Raw genomic sequence first — 17,799 nt, forward strand, 5'->3', positions numbered from 1 at the left:
GAGAGAGAAAGAGAAAGAAAGAGGAAGGAAGGAAAAAAAGGAGGAGAGAGAAGAGGGAGAGGGAGAGAGAGAGAGGGGGAGAGAGAGGAGAGAGAAAGGAGAGGAAGAGAAGAGAGGAGAAAAGAGAGAGAAAGAGAGAGAAAGAGAAAGAGAAAGAGAAAGAGAAAGAGAAAGGGAAGAGGAGAGAGAGAGAGAGGAGGGGAGGGGAGAGAGAGGAGTAGTGAGAGAGGAGAGGAGAGAGAGAGAGAGAGAGAGGAGGAGAGAGAGAGAGAGGAGAGAGAGAGAGAGGGAGAGAGAGAGAAGGGAAGAGCTGAGAGAGAGAGAGAGAAAAAAGGGAGAGAGAGAGAGAACGGAAAGGGAGGAAAGAAGAGGAAAAAAATGGGATGGGAAAAAGGTAGAGAGGAAGTAATGACAAGGAAGGAAGGAAGAGAGGAAGGGAGGAAGAGAGGATGGGAGAAGATGATTGGGAAGGAAGGGAGGAGGAAGGGAGGAAGAGAGGAAGGGAGAAGGGGAAGGGATGAAAAGAGGATGAGAAGAGGGGATTTGGGAGGAAGGGAGGAGGGGAGGAGGGCAAGAGAGGAAAAGGGGAAGAGGGAGAATTGGGTAGCGGAGAAGGGTGAAGGAGGGAAATGAGGAGGATGGAAGGGGGGGGGGGGTGAAGGAGGGTATAATGAGGCCTTGGATACAACAATGATTTTTTTTTCATTTCTCCCCTTTTAGGTTGGGGGAAGGGGGCGGTGAGTCATATATAATCAAGGACAATAGAAGATTCACCCTTAAACTAAGAATAAGAGATGAGGAGAAAAAGAGAAGAAAAAAGAATGTGAGAAAGAGGGAGGAGGAGGGGGAGGGGGAGTAGGAGAAGGGTGAAGGAGGGGGGGGGGAGGAGGAGGAGGGAGGGGAAGGGAAAAAGGGAGAAGGGGAGGAGAAGGGTGGAGGAGGAGGGGAGGAGAGGAGGAGGGGGAGGGGGAGGAGGAGGAGGAGGAGGAGGGGGAGGAGGAGGGGGAAGAGGAGGAGGAGGGGAGGAGCAGGAGGGGGAGGGGGAAAAGAGGGGAGGAGGGGGAGGAGGAGGAGGAGGAGGAGAAGGAGGGGGAGGATGAGGATGAGGAGGAGGATGAGGATGAGGAGGGAGGAGGAGGAGTAGGAGGAGGGGGAGGAGTAGGGGGAAGAGGAGGGGGGAGGGAGGGAGGGGAGCAGGCGAAGAGAAAGAAGAGGAGAAGGAGGAGAGAAGGAAAAGGAGGAAGAAGAAGAGGAGGAGGAGGAGGAGGAGGAGGAGGAGGAGGAGAAGGAGAATTAGAAGGAGAAGGAGAAGGAGAAGGAGAAGCAGAAGGAGAAGGAGAAGGAGAGAGAGACGAAGGAGAATGAGGAGGTAATAGGAATGAGAGTGAAAAGGACGAATAATAAAAAGGTAAGGAAGAGAGTGAGAAGGAGACGAAAAAGTACCAAAAAGAAAAGAAGAAATATGAAGAAAACAAATAACAAGAAATAAACAGAAGAAGAAGGAAAAGAAAAAACTAGAAATAGAAGAAGAAGAAGAAGAAGAAGAAGACGAAGAAGAAGAAGAAGAAGAAGGAGAAGAAGAAGAGGAAGAAGAAGAAGATAATAATAATAATGATAATAATAATAATAATAATAATAATAATAATAATAATAATAATAATAATAATAATAATAATAATAATAATAATAAAAGAAGAAGAAGAAGAAGAAGAAGAAGAAGAAGAAGAAAAAGAAGAAGAAGGAGAAAAGAAGAAGAAAAGAAGAAGAAGAAGAAGAAGAGGAATAACAGCAGCAGCAGCAGCACAGCAACAACAGCAACAACAACAACAACAACAACAACAACAACAACAACAACAACAACAACAACAACAGCAACAGCAACAGCAACAGCAGCAACAACAACAACAACAACAACAACAACTACTACTACTACTACAACTACTACAACAGCAACAACAAAAACAATAAAAAATAATAATAATAATTATAAGAAAAGGAATAAAAGAGAGGCCCGAGAGCCCGCGCGCAGGCCCTTCCAATGACCCGCCATTAACCATTCCCCGCCAACCCAGGCCAACATGCTGAACCGCCTGCAGCATTTCTTTTATACATATAATAATTCCGACAGCGCAGCATTACGCCATCAGCAGCCAGCGAACAATAAAAGGCACGTTGCAAGAGCTTCTCATTGTTGCAATATCATTACTGGCGATATTGGGAGTCAGAACAAAGGGAAGCAGGAACAAAGACGGCGCTATTCTTACGTGGCATATGGAATTAAGTGAGGGAAAAGAGACAGCGAACGGGAATTAGAGAGAGAGAGAGAGGAAGAGAGGGCAGAGAGATGGAGGGAGGGAGAGGAAGGGAGAGAGGGAGAAAGAGGAAGATAGATAGAGAGAGAGGAAGGGAGGGAAAGGGAGGGGGGGAGTGAGAGAGAGAGAGAGAGAGAGAGAGAGAGAGAGAGGAGAGAGAGAGAGGAGAGAGAGAGAAGAGAGAGAGAGAGAGAGAGAGAGAGAGAGAGGAGAGGAGAGAGAGAGAGGAGAGAGAGAGAAGAGAGAGAAGAGAGAGAGAGAGAGGAGAGAGAGAGAGAGAGAGAGAGAGAGAGAGAGAGAGAGAGAGAGAGAGAGAGAGAGAGAGAGAGAGTGAGTTAGAGAGAAAGGAGGGTAGATATTTAGACAAACAAAAATAGATACATAGATAGACGGAAAGATAGATATGAAGAAAGATACAAAGAGAGAAGCTAAACTATAAAAGAATAGAATGAAAGAGAAACACGGGAAAACAAGTTACAATAAGGCTTCACAGTATGTAGGCTTGCAACCTCTCCCCATCTATGTAGTTGATAAGAAAAGCGAATCATCAATAAACGAAGATCGAGTAATCAGAATTATTCCACTTTTCTCTGTCTGTCTGTCTGTCGGTCTGTCTGTCTGTCTGTCTGTCTGTCGGTCTGTCTGTCAGTCTGTCTGTCTGTCTGTCTGTCTGTCTGTCTGTCTGTCTGTCTGTCTGTCTGTCAAACACTCACATACATGTGTATATATATACATATACACATGTATATGAGTGTTTGTTTGTTGTGTGTGTGTGTTGTGTGTGTGTGTGTGTGTGGTGTGTGTGTGCGTGTGCGTGTGCGTGGGGGTGCGTGTGCGTGTGGTGTGTTGTTCGTGTGCGTGCGTTGCGGGTTGTGCGTTTTTGGGGTGCGGTGTGCGTTGTGTGCGTGTGCCGTGTGCGTGTGCGTGTGGGTGTGCGTGTGCTTGTGCATGTACATGCACATGTGCATAAGCATATGCATTTGCATGTACATTTGTATGTGCAGTTGCATGTAACCGTGCATGTGCGAATGCAATTGCATGGGCGTGTGTGTTTATGTGTGTGCATGTATATATAAGCACACTTTTACCGGTTATCCCTATCGTATTTTCTTATTCCGTTATCATCAGGCCGCAAAAGCCGGCAGGCAGAGTCGAGGGCCCATAACTCCGCGGGCGCGACTGCAAGCACGCGCCGGAATCGAGGGAATAACATTTAGGTGAAAAAGGCAAAACTCTACGTGTGGCAATACTCACCGAGTGTGATCTCAAGCAGCTCTTTAACGACGACCTCGGCTACGACCTCCCAGTAAGACGGCGCATGAGTGTCTCGAAAACGAGCGAGGAGGTCGTACCGGCCGGGATGAAGGTACGTGTGCTGGAGCGCGAAAGCTGTGTGCGTGCGGCTGTGTGTGCACTCCAGGCTGTACCCCGATGACGTCACTCCTTCCCGCCGCGTTGCTGATTCTTGTGACGTCACTCCTTCCCGCCATGGTGCTGATTCTTGTGACGTCATAGGCGGGTATGAGGTCGCACCAGCCTCTGGATCGCCACCGAGTGCCTCATCTTGCCCAGAAGTGTCAGCCTGGGTGAAAGGGGCGCTGGTCGTTCCATCTGACACCTCTTCATCCTCAAGCAACACCTGGCACCATCCTGGGCCGTCGGTGACCCCGTCCGGCGAGAGGTCAGAGGTTGTGACACGGAAGCGCGCTGTCGTCCCGTCGCCGGCCGAGATGGCGAGGACGCCGTCGACGGTTGAACCTGGAAAGACGAATTATGTTTAAGTTTATTTATTTTTTAGATTAAAAAAGAAAAGGAAGGAAAAAAATTGAGAATCGACATAAACCATTACAATAACGATTTGTATTCATATTACCAATTTTCTATTTTAACTATTTATTCACTCCTAAAAAGACAAAAAAAAAGGCTTGTCTCGAGACGCGACATAAGCCATTGCAATAACCGCTGCAAAGGAATTCACGCATCCACACCACCTGCGGCAACGTTGCATAATGCACTCTCGTGACGCTGGGGATGAGATGCGCTATCGTATCATCTCCGTTTATGTTCTTTTAAGTAATGAGGAAAAATATTATTAATGCGGAGGTGATTAGGAGTAAGGAAGAGTGAAAGAAGGAGGGAGGAAGGGAGGGAGTGGGAGGAGAGAGTGAGGGAGGGAATGGAAAGAAAGGGAGAGAGAGGATGAGGGAGGGAGGGTGAGAGAGGATGAGGGAGGGAGAGAGGGAGAGGGAGGAAGGGAGGGAGAAAGGGAGAAGGAGAAAGATATATATATATATTCATATATATATATATAAATATAAATAAATAAATAAATATATATATATATATGTATATATATATATATATATATATATATATATATATATATATATATATATATATATATAGAGAGAGAGAGAGAGAGAGAGAGAGAGAGAGAGAGAGAGAGAGAAAATGAGAGAATGAGAGAGTATATCGAAAAACAAATAGAAATTTAAATAGAGCGCTAGTAGGTAGCTAACTAAATACATAGACTAACCGATAGATAGATCGACAGAGTTAGTGGAAGAAAGAGAAAGTTACCAAACGCAGATCGATGAAGACGGAATACCAATTATCTATCTATTTTCTGTTATCTATCTGTGTCCTTCGTGTTTTCTGTGAATACCACTTCTGTTACAGTCACCATTCTCATCCTTAACATTATTGTCACTAACTTCATCTTCATCGCTTTTAATCCCATCGATGAGATAAATTCGTTGTTTTATATTTGTTATTGTCATTAGCATCATTTTCACCATCAATTCCATCCCATCATAATCACTATCATCACCATCATAATCACTATCATCACCATCATAATCACTATCATCACCATCATAATCACTATCATCACCATCATAATCATACACCATCATAATCACTATCATCACCATCATAATCACTATCATCACCATCATAATCACTATCATCACCATCATAATCACTATCATCACCATCATAATCACTTTCATTATCACTGCTCACCAAAGAAAAAAAACAAGAAAAACACTCACGAAAGGAAGATAGAAGAAGACGAAGAAGAAGAGGAAGAGGAAGAAGATGAAGAAGACGAAGAAGATGAAAGAAGAAGAAAGAAAGGAAGAAGAAAAAGGAGAAGAACAAAGAACAACAAAGAAGAAGACGAAGAAGACAAAGAGGAAAAAGAAGAAGAAGAAGAAGCAAAAACAAAGATGAAGAACAACGAAGAAAGAAGAAGAACAAAGAAGACGAAGAAAGAAGAATAAAGAAGAGGAGGAGGAGGAAGAGGAGGAGGAGGAGGAGGAGGAGGAGGAGGAGGAGGAGGAGGAGGAGGAGGAGGAGGAGGAGGAGGAGAAGAAGAAGAAGAAGAAGAAGAAGAAAAGGAAAAAAGAATAATAATAAGAAAAGAAAACAGAAAAAAGAAGACTAAGAAGAAGGAAAGGAAGAAAAAAGCAACACAAGAAAATCGGAACCTTCCGGAAACGAGACATTATGATAATCCAGATTTCCAAAGGCGACAGATTTTCTCCCGGTTGGACACAAGATGGGCTGATTTTTTGGTCCATTTCTTTCTTTACTTATTTATCAAGTTTTTTTTTCTCTCTCTCCTTGTCCTGGACCGTCTTCGGAAAGTGTCAGATTCTTATGATTTATTCATTTATTCATTTTATTCATCTATTCGTCTATTTACTGGTGTGTAGGTTTTGTTTGAGACAGATGACTCGAAATTTCGGAAAATGAATAATGATAATGATGATAACGACATCAATAGCAATGGGGATAACAGTAGTAGCGGTGAGGATGACAAAGATAAGGATAATAGGAGTAATAGTAATAATAAAATAACAGTAATAATAATAATAAATAAGAATTACGATAATAATGGTTAGATACATACGTAAATACATACATACATCTATACATACACATTTATACACTACACGTGCGCGCGCGCGTGTGTGTGTGTGTGTGTGTGTGTGTGTGTGTGTGTGTGTGTGTGTGTGTGTGTGTGTGTGTGTGTGTGTGTGTGTGTGTGTGTGTGTGTGTGTGTGTGCATGCATGCGTGCGTGCATGCGTGAGTGTGCGTGCGTGCGTGCATATATCTATGTATGCGTGTGTACATCGGTTCCAGCATATTGAGAAGAAAACGAGGAAGGAGCAGCAGACGAGGAGAGAAATAAAGAACAAACTGCCAGCTGTTTACATTTACACATCTCGAGTGGAAAGTGGAAGTGTTTGCGAGCGGGAAGCAAGGCAGCCAATTTTCCCTTGTCATTCCGCGAGGAGAAGGAAGCAGAAGATAGGAAGAGAAAGTTGCATTAGAATAAAGGCAAAAGAAAGCAGAAGAGGGAAGAGTAAGATAGAATAAAGCAGGGGAGAATGGAATGAATTAGGATCAAAGGAAAGGAGGAGAATGAAGAAATCATGATAAAGCAGAAGGCAGGAAAAGAGAAGAGAATAAAGCAGTAAATAAGTAAAAGGGGGTAGAAGAAAAAACAATAAAAACAGAAAAAAAACGCAAATTAAAACAAAAGAAAATCAATGAAACAGAATATAGCAAATAACATAGAAAATAAAACACAGATCACAATAAAACGAAAACAACAGCAACAATAAAAAGTAACTATCATAAAAAAAGACAAAAAAAAACAAACAAAAAAAAACGGTAGTCAGAGAAAGGGAGCACAAGAATATCCAAGAACCACAAAAAAAAAAAAGCCCAAGAAAGGCCAAAGAAAGGCCAAAGAAAGGCCAAAAAAAAGCCCAAAAGGCCGCCAAAAACCCAAGAAAGCCAAGAAAGTCAAAGAAAGCCAAAAGCCAAGAAAGGCCCAAAAAAGCCCAAAGAAAGGCCCAAAAAAGCCCAAAGAAAGGCCAAGAGAGTCCAAAGAAAGGCTCAAGAAAGCCCAAGAAAGGCCCAAGAAAGGCCAAAGAAAGGCCAAAAAAAAACCAAAGAAAGGCCAAGAAATGCCAAAGAAAGGCCCAAGAATGCCCAAGGAAAGGCCCAAGAAAGTCCAAAGAAAGCCCAAGAAAGCAGGTTATCGCAAACCAACTTCCCGAAATCCCGTTTTCTATGACAAATGCCTCGCAGAGCCAGCATGGCATCGAACGGAGGAAGCAAGCTGGGCGCGAACATTTCTGGCACGGGGGAACGTAACTCTTTTAACAAGTAAGAAAACGGGAAGGAAAGAGAAAAGGAAGAAGGAATTAGAAAGGGGAGGAGAAGGAGGGGGGGTAAGGAGCAGGAGGGGGGAAAGGGAGGAGGAGGGGGAGGGGGAGGGAGAGGAGGGGGAGGAGGAGGGAGAGGAGGAGGGGGAGGGGGAGGGGGAGGTAGAGGAGGAGGAAGGAGGGAGAGGAGAAGGAGGGGGGAGGGGAAGGAGGAGGAGATGGAGGACTAGGAAGAAGAAGAAGGAGGAGGAGGAAGGGAGGAAGGGGCTACAGAGGAACACAACTCTTTTAACAGGTAAGAAAAGGGGAAGGGAAGAGAAAAGGAAAAACAAACAAAGTGAAGAGGAAGAGGAAGAGGAAGGAGAAGGAAAAAGTACGTGGGAGATGGAGGAGGAGGGGGAGGAAAATGACGAAGAAATCAAAGACGAGGACGAAGAAAAAGAAGAAGAAGAAGAAGAAGAAATTATATCTCAGAGGATTTCGAAGACAGCAGATAATGCAAACAGGAATTGGCGAATCTGGATTATCTATATTGCGTAGCTGTGCGTCTATTGATTTGGATTATAGAAGAAGGAGAAGAGAGAGAGAGAGAGAGAGGAAGAGATGAAAAGAGGGATAGGAAATGAGAAAAAGGAAGCAGGGGTGAAGGAAATAAGGTGAGAGAGATTGGAGTAGATAGTTGGTAGGTAGTTAGGTAGTAGGGAGGGAAGGAGGGAGGGAGGGAAGGAGGGAGGGAGGGAAGGAGGGAGGGAGAGAGGGAGGGAGGGAGGGAGGGAGGGAGGGAGAGAGAGAGAGAGAGAGAGAGAGAGAGAGAGAGAGAGAGAGAGAGAGAGAGAGAGAGAGAGAGAGAGAGAGAAAAAAGAGAGAGAGAGAGAGAGAGAGAGAGAGAAAGAGAGAGAGAGCGAGAGAGAAAGAGAGAGAGAGATAGAAGTAGAGATATAGATAGATAGAGAGATAAAATAAGAAAAAAGTATATTGACCCCCGCCCCCCATTAAGAATAAATAAATACATAAACAGAGGCGTATGCAAATAATCTCATCCAGACAATAAAACCAAGGATCCAGGTTCGACGGATAATCTGTCGAATATTCCAAACTAGTTTCCACGCATTCGGACGAAAACTCCCACCAAACGCATACACTTTTCTTCTCTCCGAGTTCGAAAGCGTCGGCGCCTCTACTCGGCTTTTCTTCTTATAAAGATATTCGTCAAGATATCATAAATAATGCAATTTTATTCCGGTGTTCTCTCTCTCTTTTTCATTCGTTTCTTCCTTCGAGTTTTGTTTGGGTTTAAGTTTTTCATTTTCGTTTTTTTTTTGTTTTTACTTGATTGATTTTCTTAAATAATAAAAGGTGATTATATTTCTTGTAATTTTATTTATTTTTTCTCTGATTTGCATTTCATCCTTAACTAAAATCAACTGTTTTCTTTGGTATATTTTTTTATTGTTTGTGTAGAAAATTCATGAATAAAAAAAAATATATTTTTAATATGAATCTCTTCTTCCTTTCTCCGTTTCCTTCCATTCGTTTTATCCGTATTCTCTCTTTCCCTTTTCCGCAGTTCATAATTTCAATGAACATCTAACCATCATTCTATTCAATTTTGCAAAACTCTTTTTACATTGTCTTAATTTTTCTTTTTCCATTTTTTTTTGTATTTTCTGGTTCTTCCTCTTTTTTATTTGATTATAATGTTAAATTATTATAGTCGCTGTTTTTCTTATATGTTATTGACGAAAATATAAAAAATTCTAGTTAATTTTTTGTTTCTTTTTTTCTCTTTCTTTTCCTTATTTCCCTTAACCTGTTAACCCTTTCTCTCCTCCTTTCCTTTTCTACCAACTTTTATCTTCACTTCTCTTGCATCCCCCTTATTCCAGTTTCCTCATCTCCCAAATTTATCACCAGTTCTCTTCTCATTTCTTCAGTTCGGTCTTTCTTCCTCTACTTCTCCCTTCATTCCCCTCCCCCCTCTCTCCCTCTTTCTCTTTTTCTCCTGTTCTCCCTTTCTACCCCCTCCCCCTTTTCTCCTCTCTTTCTCTCCTCCCCCACTCTTTCTATCTCTCCCTCTCTCCCTCTTTATCTCTCTATGCCCTTGCCTCTCTACCTCCCCCCCTTTTTCTTCCTTCCTCTTCCTCTTTCCCCTCCCCTCTCTACCCCCTCTTTTTTTCTCTCTTCCTCTCCCTCTTCTCATCGATCTCTATGTCCTCCCCTCTCTACCTGCCCCCTTCTTTTTCTTTTCCTCTTCTTCCTTTCCTTCCCCTCTCTTTCTCTCTCTACCTCAGTCTTCCCACCTTCGCCCTGCCCTAAAAGAGATCGATGGATGCCCGACCGCAGACGCTATCGAAGGCCAACCTGCAATTTGCAATCCGAGCAAACAATCTTTGCAAGACGCGTAAATCTCGAATTAGAAAATTAATGATATTGTACCATGTTATCCTCCGCCGCATCGTCACTGCTCATGCTCACCTCCGGCCCCGGCGCTCGTAAAGTGCAGAGGCGTGTGTGTGTGTGCGTGTACGTGCGAGTGGGGCGTGCGTGTATACATAGACACGCACATGCGTATAAGTATATAGACACCCACGCACGGACGAATGTACACGCAAGCACATAAGCCCGCATGTTGTACACACACACACAAACGCATGCACGCACGCATGCACGCACGCAGGCACACACACACACACACACACACACACACACACACACACACACACACACACACACACACACACACACACACACACACACACACACACACACACACACACACACACACACACACACACACACACACACACACACTACAAACTGAGATGACGAGATATATACGTAGATAGATAGATAGACAGATAAAGAGATAAAAGATATACAGATAGGTAGAGGGACAGACTGATCGAAAGATAGGTAGAGGAAGAAGGAAAGACATATAGGTAGACAGATAGACAAGTCAAGAGAGAGAGGGAGAAAGAGAAAGAGAAAGAGAAATAGAAACAGAAAAAGAAAAAGAGAAGAGAGAGTGAAAGGGAAGAGATTGTAAAAGAGAAGAGAGTGAAAGAGAAGAAGAGAAGAGAGAGAAGAGAGAGAAGAGAGAGAAGAGAGAAGAGAGAAGAGAAGAGAAGAGAAGAGAAGAGAAGAGAAGAGAAGAGAAGAGAAGAGAAGAGAAGAGAGAGAAGAGAAGAGAAGAGAAGAAAGAAAGATCAGAGAAAGTGTGAATAAGCGAAGAGGGAGGAAGGAACAAAAAAGAAGATAAAAAGAGTGATACAGAGAGCATAACAACAAAAGATATCAGCATTGACCAATTTTGAATCCTATTTCTTGAGGGGTGCAATAGGGTAACACCGCTAAAAACCGTCATTATTTACACTATCATATTAAAAAATTTCCATGCATCTTCTTTTAATTGACCAAAATTGAATGAAATGCTGCCCTTAAGACATCCCAGTAAAATCTTATCTTCCTATTCATCTCTGAAAAAATTACCTACCCCCTAATCCACCAAAAAAAAAAGAAAAGAAAGAAACAAAAAAAATCATTGGGAAGTAAACAAAAAAAAGGAAAAAGAATTGGTACGGCGAGCGAGGCGATACCTATCCTATGCTCACAGACTCGAACGTTATGGGGCAAAGCCTCTGTTCTCTTGCCCCTTGCCTCTCTTCTTCTTCTTCTTCTTCTTCGCCCTTTTCCCCTTTCTCTTTTCTTTCTTCCCTTCTTCTGCTTTCCTCTCCTCCTTTTCTTTCTTCCTCTTCCTCCTTCCCTTACTCTTCCCTTTCGTCCATATCTTTCTCTCTCCCGTTTTCTCTCCTTCTTCCTCTCTTTTCCTTCTTCACGTATCTCCATTCCTCTCTCTCCCTATCCGTAAATCTTTCTCTCCTTCCTTCCCTTTTTCTCTCCTCTTCCTCCTCTCTATCTGTCTCTCCTCTTCTCCTTCTCCATCTCTCCCTTCTTCTGTTGTACCCTCCTTTTTCTCTTCTTCCTCTCCCCGTCTCTCTATTCTCCTTCCTTTGTCTGTCCTTCCCTCCCTCTCTGTCTTACTTTCCACCCGATCCACCTTTCTCTGTGTCCTTCTTTCTCTTGTTTTCTCTTCTTTCAATCCTCTCTCTTTCTCCTTCCCTCTTTTGTTTTCCCTGCTTCCATTATCTCTCTTCTTCCCACTCTCTCTGTTTCTCGTTACCGAAACTGTACTGTCGAATTAGAGTCCTTTTTTCTCCCTCACCCTCTCCCTTCCTCTTTCTCTCTCCTTCTCTTCCTCTCTTCTTCCCTCCCACTCCCTCTCTCTTTCTCGTTCTCCTTCTCCTTCTCCCTCTTTCTCTCTTATTACCACCCTCTCTCTGCCCCCCCCCCTCCCTCTTTCCCTCCATCTCTTTGTTCCTCTCTCTGCCTCTCCTTCTTTCTCCCCCTCTCTTTCCCTCTTCCTCTTTCCCTCCTCTTTCCTTTTCGTCCTCTTGTCTCCCTTTCTTTCTCCTCCTCGAACATGTACTATCAAGCCCACCAAGTTTCGATACGAGGGATAATTGCATTAAAAACCGCGTCTGATGCATCATTCCGAAACCAGCCGAGCATGACGACCTTGCCCTTGCTATCCCCTGCCCCCTCCCCCTCCCCCTCCCCTTGCCCTTGCTATCCCCCACCCCCTCCCCTTCCCCTTGCCCTTGCTATCCCCTCCCCACCCTTCCCCCTCCCCCTCCCCTTCGCCTTTCTCCTCCCCACAACGCCCACCCTCATACCTACCTAAGCTCCTCCCTCCTGTGACCCACAGGCACCCCCTGTCCCCATCCCCTTACCTATCTATACCTCTCCTCCTATACCCTCTCCCCCTCCCACCTATTCTTATCCCCCTCCCCTATTACCCTCCAGATACTTTACCCTCACCTCCTTCCCTTACGGTCCCCAGATACTGACCCCCCCCCTCTCTCCTTCCCCTACAGCCCAGATCTACTCCACTCGCACCCCCTCCCCATACGGCCCCCAGCACATATATCCCCCGCCCCTTCCCCTACGGCTCCCAGCTACTCCTCCCCCACCCCTTCCCCTACTGCCCAGAGCAACTCTACCCCCCCCCCCTTTCCCTACTGCTCTCTGCTACTCACCCCACCTTCCCCTACTGCCCCTAGCTACTAATCCCCCACCCCTCCCCTATCACCCCCATCCTCTTACTATTCATCCCCTCCTTGCTTCCCCCACCGCCCCCCCTCCCCCCACTACGTTCACCTTCTTTTCTGTATATCTGCTCTTCACTTTCGTATCTTTTCCCCTTTTATTATATCCTCTTCTGTCCTCTATTTTTACTTGTATATACATATATATCCAAAACTTGACATATAATGAACAGATAACTAATTAAAAACATCTATCTCTATTTCTACATACAAAATTCATACATACATAAATATTCATATCTAATTCATTTTCCCCATATACTTCTTTCCTTTTAATATTATTTCTGTAAATCTAACTCATCTTTTTGGTTTATGTTTCGCTCATATTTTTATAGTTTGCGTTTCCTTTAATCCAGTTTCCTAACTATTTTCGTATATTTCCTCATTTCTCTTTCTCTTCACAAGTTCCCTTTGTATCGTTTCATTCATCAGATTTCCTTTTAGGACTTTTATATCACATTTCTTTCTTCATTTTTCCATCTTCTTTTATCCTTCTTTTCATTTTAAATTTCTTTGAAAATATGTACGTATATATATATATATATATATATATATATATATATATATATATATATAATATATATATATACAAACAAACATATATATATATATATATATATACTATATATATATATATATATATATATATATATGTTTGTGTGTATATATATATATATATATATATATATATCTATATATATATATATATATATATATATCTATATATATATAGTTAGACAAGGTATGAATGAGAATGAATATCTTCACAATACAAGATTTATGACGAAGACGCAGTCGAACCGGTCAAATACATCTCTTGTATTGTGAAGATATTCATTCTCATTCATACCTTGCCTACATTTGTCAATATGAATACGGTTCATATATATATATATATATATATATATATAATATATATATATATATATATTATATATATATATATAATATACATACATACATAATGTTATGAAAGGAAACAAAGACCCTTGTGCTGTATCCAGTGATATGAATTTGAGTTGCAACAAAAGTGAAAGTTGCTAAGCACTTGACTTATATATATCTATATATCTATATATCTATATCTATCTATCTATCTATCTATCTATCTATATACATATATACATATATATATATATATATATATATATATATATATATATATATATATATATATATATATATATATATAGAGAGAAGAGAGAGAAGAGAGAGAGAGAGAGAGAGAGAGAGAGAGAGATAAGTCAAGTGCTTAGCAACTTTCACTTTTGTCGTAACTCTAATTCATATCACTGGATACAGCACAAGGGTCTTTGTTTCCTTTCATAACATTATTTCTTTTACCTAAAATTTATTTCGTCCGTTTCTCATTTTCTGTTATTTATGATATTATTTGTCCGTTGCCACCATCATTATTTTCGCTTTTTCTTTCTCTGTTCGGGTTATTCAACTAATCCTCTTTCTTTCTGTTGTAATTATTTTTGTTCTTTTTTATTTTTTTTTTCTCTTTTTTTTTATTTCTCGGAGTTTTGCGTTTTTATTTAATATTGTTGGATGTTCGTTTCGATTCGTTCGATTTTCTCTTGTCTTTGTTGATTCTAATCTTGTCTTTTTATGATTGTTCCTTTTCTTGTTTCCACATTTTCTTTTCTTTTCTCTTTCAGTTTCTTCGATCTCCACCTCCTGTTTTCCTCCCACTTCTCATCCTTATCCTGTACCTTCTCCTCATGTTCCTTCTCCTTCTCCTCTACCTCCACTTCCACTTCCATCCCTTCTTCCACCTGTTCTTTCACTTCCCTCAACGCCACCACATCCTCTTTCTCCTTCTCCTTCACCTTCTCCTCTTTCTCCATCTGTAAATCTTCCTTACAACCACATCTATCTTCTCCTCTCCTTTCCCCACCAAATCTTCTGAACCACCTCCTCTTCCTTCTCCTTCTCCACCTCCTCTTTTTCCTCCTCTCTTTCTCCATCACCACTACCTCCTCCTCCTCCTCCTCCTCCTGTTCCTCTTCCTCTACCGCCTCCCCCATCTCCTTCTCCTCCGCTTCGTTCTCCTCCCTCCTACTTATGCTCCTCCTCCGTCTCTTCTTCCACCACCACCTCCTCATCTTTCTTCTCCACTTCTTCCTTCTCCTCCTCCTCCCCTTCTTCTTCTTCTTCTTCTTCTTCTTCTTCTTCATCCTCCTCCTCTTCTTCTTCTTCTTCTTCATTCTCCTCCTCCTCTTCTTCTTCTTCTTCTTCATCTTCTTTTTCTTCTTCTCCCTCCTCCTCCTCCTCCTCCTCCTCTTCCACCACCACCACCTCCCCCTCCTTCTTCTCCTCCCCCCTCCCCCCCCTCCTGCCCAATGCCAGCCGCCACAGGCTTCGTCACGCTCGGGTAAGAGAGAACTCCTTTGTGTGGTGTGTAGTACACGTCCCCCTCCCCCCTTCCCCCTTTCACTCTCCTCTCGCTCTCTCGCCTCTCTCCTCATCCTTTTCTCTCTCCCTTACATTCTCCTCTCGCTCTCTCGCCTCTCTCCTCCCCCTTTTCTCTCTTCTTACATCCTCCTCTCGCTCTCACGCCTCTCACCTCTTCCGTTTCATTTTCTTTTCTATCTCCCCCCTTTCTCTCTCCCTTACATTCTCCTCTCCCTCTCTCCGTGCCCTCTTTCACTCTCCTCTCTCTTCCCTCCCTCTCTCTTCTTCCTTTTCACTCTTCTCTCTCTTCCCTCCCTCTCTCCTCTCCTTTGTCACTCTCCTCTCTATCCTCCCCTTTCTCTCACCTCTCTCCTTCCTCTCCTCTCTCAACTTCCCCTCCCCCTCTCCCCTCTCTCAACTCCACCTTTTCCCCTCTCTCTCCCCTTGTCAACTCTCGCTCTCATCCTCCGGTTTCAAATCACTCCGATTATAGTGTTTTTCTCTTTAATTTTGTTCTATCTCTTTCTTTAGCATTTTGCGTCATTCATTATTACTTTCTCATCATTTTCGTTTTATGGGTACGACTTTGCGTGTTTTTTTTTCTTCCCCCTTGATCGTATGTTAGTCTTCTTCCATTTCCACTTTCCTTCGTTCCTTCATTCCTCTCTCTCTCTCTCTCTCTCTCTCTCTCTCTCTCTCTCTCTCTCTCTCTCTCTCTCTCTCTCTCTCTCTCTCTCTCTCTCTCTCTATATATATATATATATAATATATATGTATATATATAACCTCCTCTATCTCTTTGTTTTTCCTTTCTTCTCTTCTTTCTCTTTTCTTCCCCCCCTCCCCTCTCTCCTCTCCCTCTTTACTTCTCCCTTCTCCTTTTGTTCTTCCTCTCTTTTCTCCCCCTCCCCTCCCCTCTCCTTCTGTTCATCCTATCCTCTCTTCATATGCTCTATGCTCAGCTTTCTCCCAACATTCCCCCCCCCCATTCTCCTCCATCCCTCTGTTTTCCCTCTCCTCTCCTCTATTCTTCCTCCCTCTCTTCCTCTCCTCCCTCCCTCTATTCTCCCCTTCTCCTTCTATTCTTCCCTTTCTTTACTCCTCTACCATTACGTACATCCCGAGGCAAACACACGACTCTACTTAAACAGCGATTCGGGTACAAAGCAACAAAGGAATAAAGAGAAAGAGAGAGAGAGAGAGAAAGAGAGAGAGAGAAAAAAAAGAGTCCATCCTGAGATTCTTTGTGTGTGTACTCCTTCCCTCCTTTATCTGCGTTGCCTTGTTATTATTGTCTTATCTACAGCTCTCGACGTCTAATTCCCTATCGCTTTTGTCTTCGCTTGTTTATCATTATCTTTTTTCTCCTTATTCCTTGTATAGTTAGTTTTTATTTTTATCTTTACCTTCTCTTCTTTTCTTCTTTTTTTGCTGTTCGTATTTTTGGGTTTGCGCAGATTATCTATTTATTTTTGTTTCTTCATTTTTTTCTCTCTTTTTATCCTATCCATCTTTTTCTTTTTCTCTTCCTTTTCTTCCCCTTTTCTCCGTTTCTCTCGTATTTACCTTCACCATCATTTTCCGAGAATTGTTATTATCGTCCTCTACTCCTCTGCCGGTTCTATATAATTTTTCATCTTCTTTATTCTCTCATTCACTTCAATACCATCGCCGTTTTACTTCAGTCTCCTTCTATTTCCTTTCTTCACATATCTTACTTTATCAGCGTCATCTCGCTCACTCCGCCTTCTCCATCTTTATCACTCCATCACTGTCCTCCCCTTTTATCCATTTTCTCTATCTCTGTGACAGGCGAGTGTTCCTCTCTCTCTCCCACCTGGTTTCAACTTCATCTCCTTCATCTCCCTCACTCCAGCATTCCTTCTCCACTATTATCTCCCTCAGTGTTTTCATCTCCGTTATCATCTCCCTCACTCCATCATCTCTCGTAATCATCTCCATTTTCTTCTCTCTCTGCATTTCCTTCACTGCCATTCCTTCCCTCCCACACTTTCATCCCTATCATCTCCCTTCCCTAGCTTCTCCATCCTCTTCATCTCCACCTCCATCTCCAGCACGCAGCAACTCCCGCTCCTCTCATCTCCACCACCCCATCACCTCCCTCACCCCAATCATCCCATCATCTCCCTCCCCTGTCGCCTCCATCATTCCCATCATCTCCACCATCCATCACCTCCCTTACCCCACTCACCTCCACCCCCATCACCCTCATCACCTTTATCATCTCCCCCAACACCTCCACCACCCCCATCCCCTCCCTCCCTCTCGCCTCATTCCCCCGCCAGATTCCTGACAGGTGGCTCACCTCCCTCCCTCATCACCCCATCATCTCCCTCCCCCCTCATCATCTCCAGCACCTCTATCACCTCCCCCTCCCTCACCTTCACCCTCATCATCTTCTGACAGGTGGACCATCTCCCTCCCCCATCACCCTATCATCTCCACCTCCATCACCACTCTCCCCTTCATCCTCTCCCCTCCCTCACCTCCACCCCATCCTCTCCTCTCCCTCACCTCCACCCCATCCTCTCCCTCATCATCTCCCTCACCTCCACCCACTCCTCTCCCCTCCCTCACCTCCACCCCATCCTCTCCCTCCCTCACCTCCACCCCATCCTCTCCCTCCCTCACCTCCACCCCATCCTCTCCCTCCCTCACCTCCACCCCATCCTCTCCCCCTCCCTCACCTCCACCCCATCCTCTCCCCTCCCTCACCT

General features: G+C 43.4%; 1 protein-coding gene across 2 annotated transcripts in view; it reads right to left on the reverse strand.

Annotated features, from left to right (window-relative positions):
* Window positions 1-3,566: 3,566 nt before the first annotated feature.
* The window catches only part of LOC119584322, a gene marked incomplete at its 3' end in the record, with an annotated part of 127,045 nt that continues 112,812 nt past the window's right edge, over window positions 3,567-17,799 (reverse strand). For both annotated transcript variants that reach the window (XM_037932873.1, XM_037932872.1), the window contains 1 exon segment: window positions 3,567-4,070. In XM_037932873.1, coding sequence (XP_037788801.1) covers window positions 3,567-4,070 — 504 coding nt within the window.

Source organism: Penaeus monodon, chromosome 18 (genome assembly GCF_015228065.2).
Source record: "Penaeus monodon isolate SGIC_2016 chromosome 18, NSTDA_Pmon_1, whole genome shotgun sequence".
NCBI lineage: Eukaryota > Metazoa > Arthropoda > Malacostraca > Decapoda > Penaeidae > Penaeus > Penaeus monodon.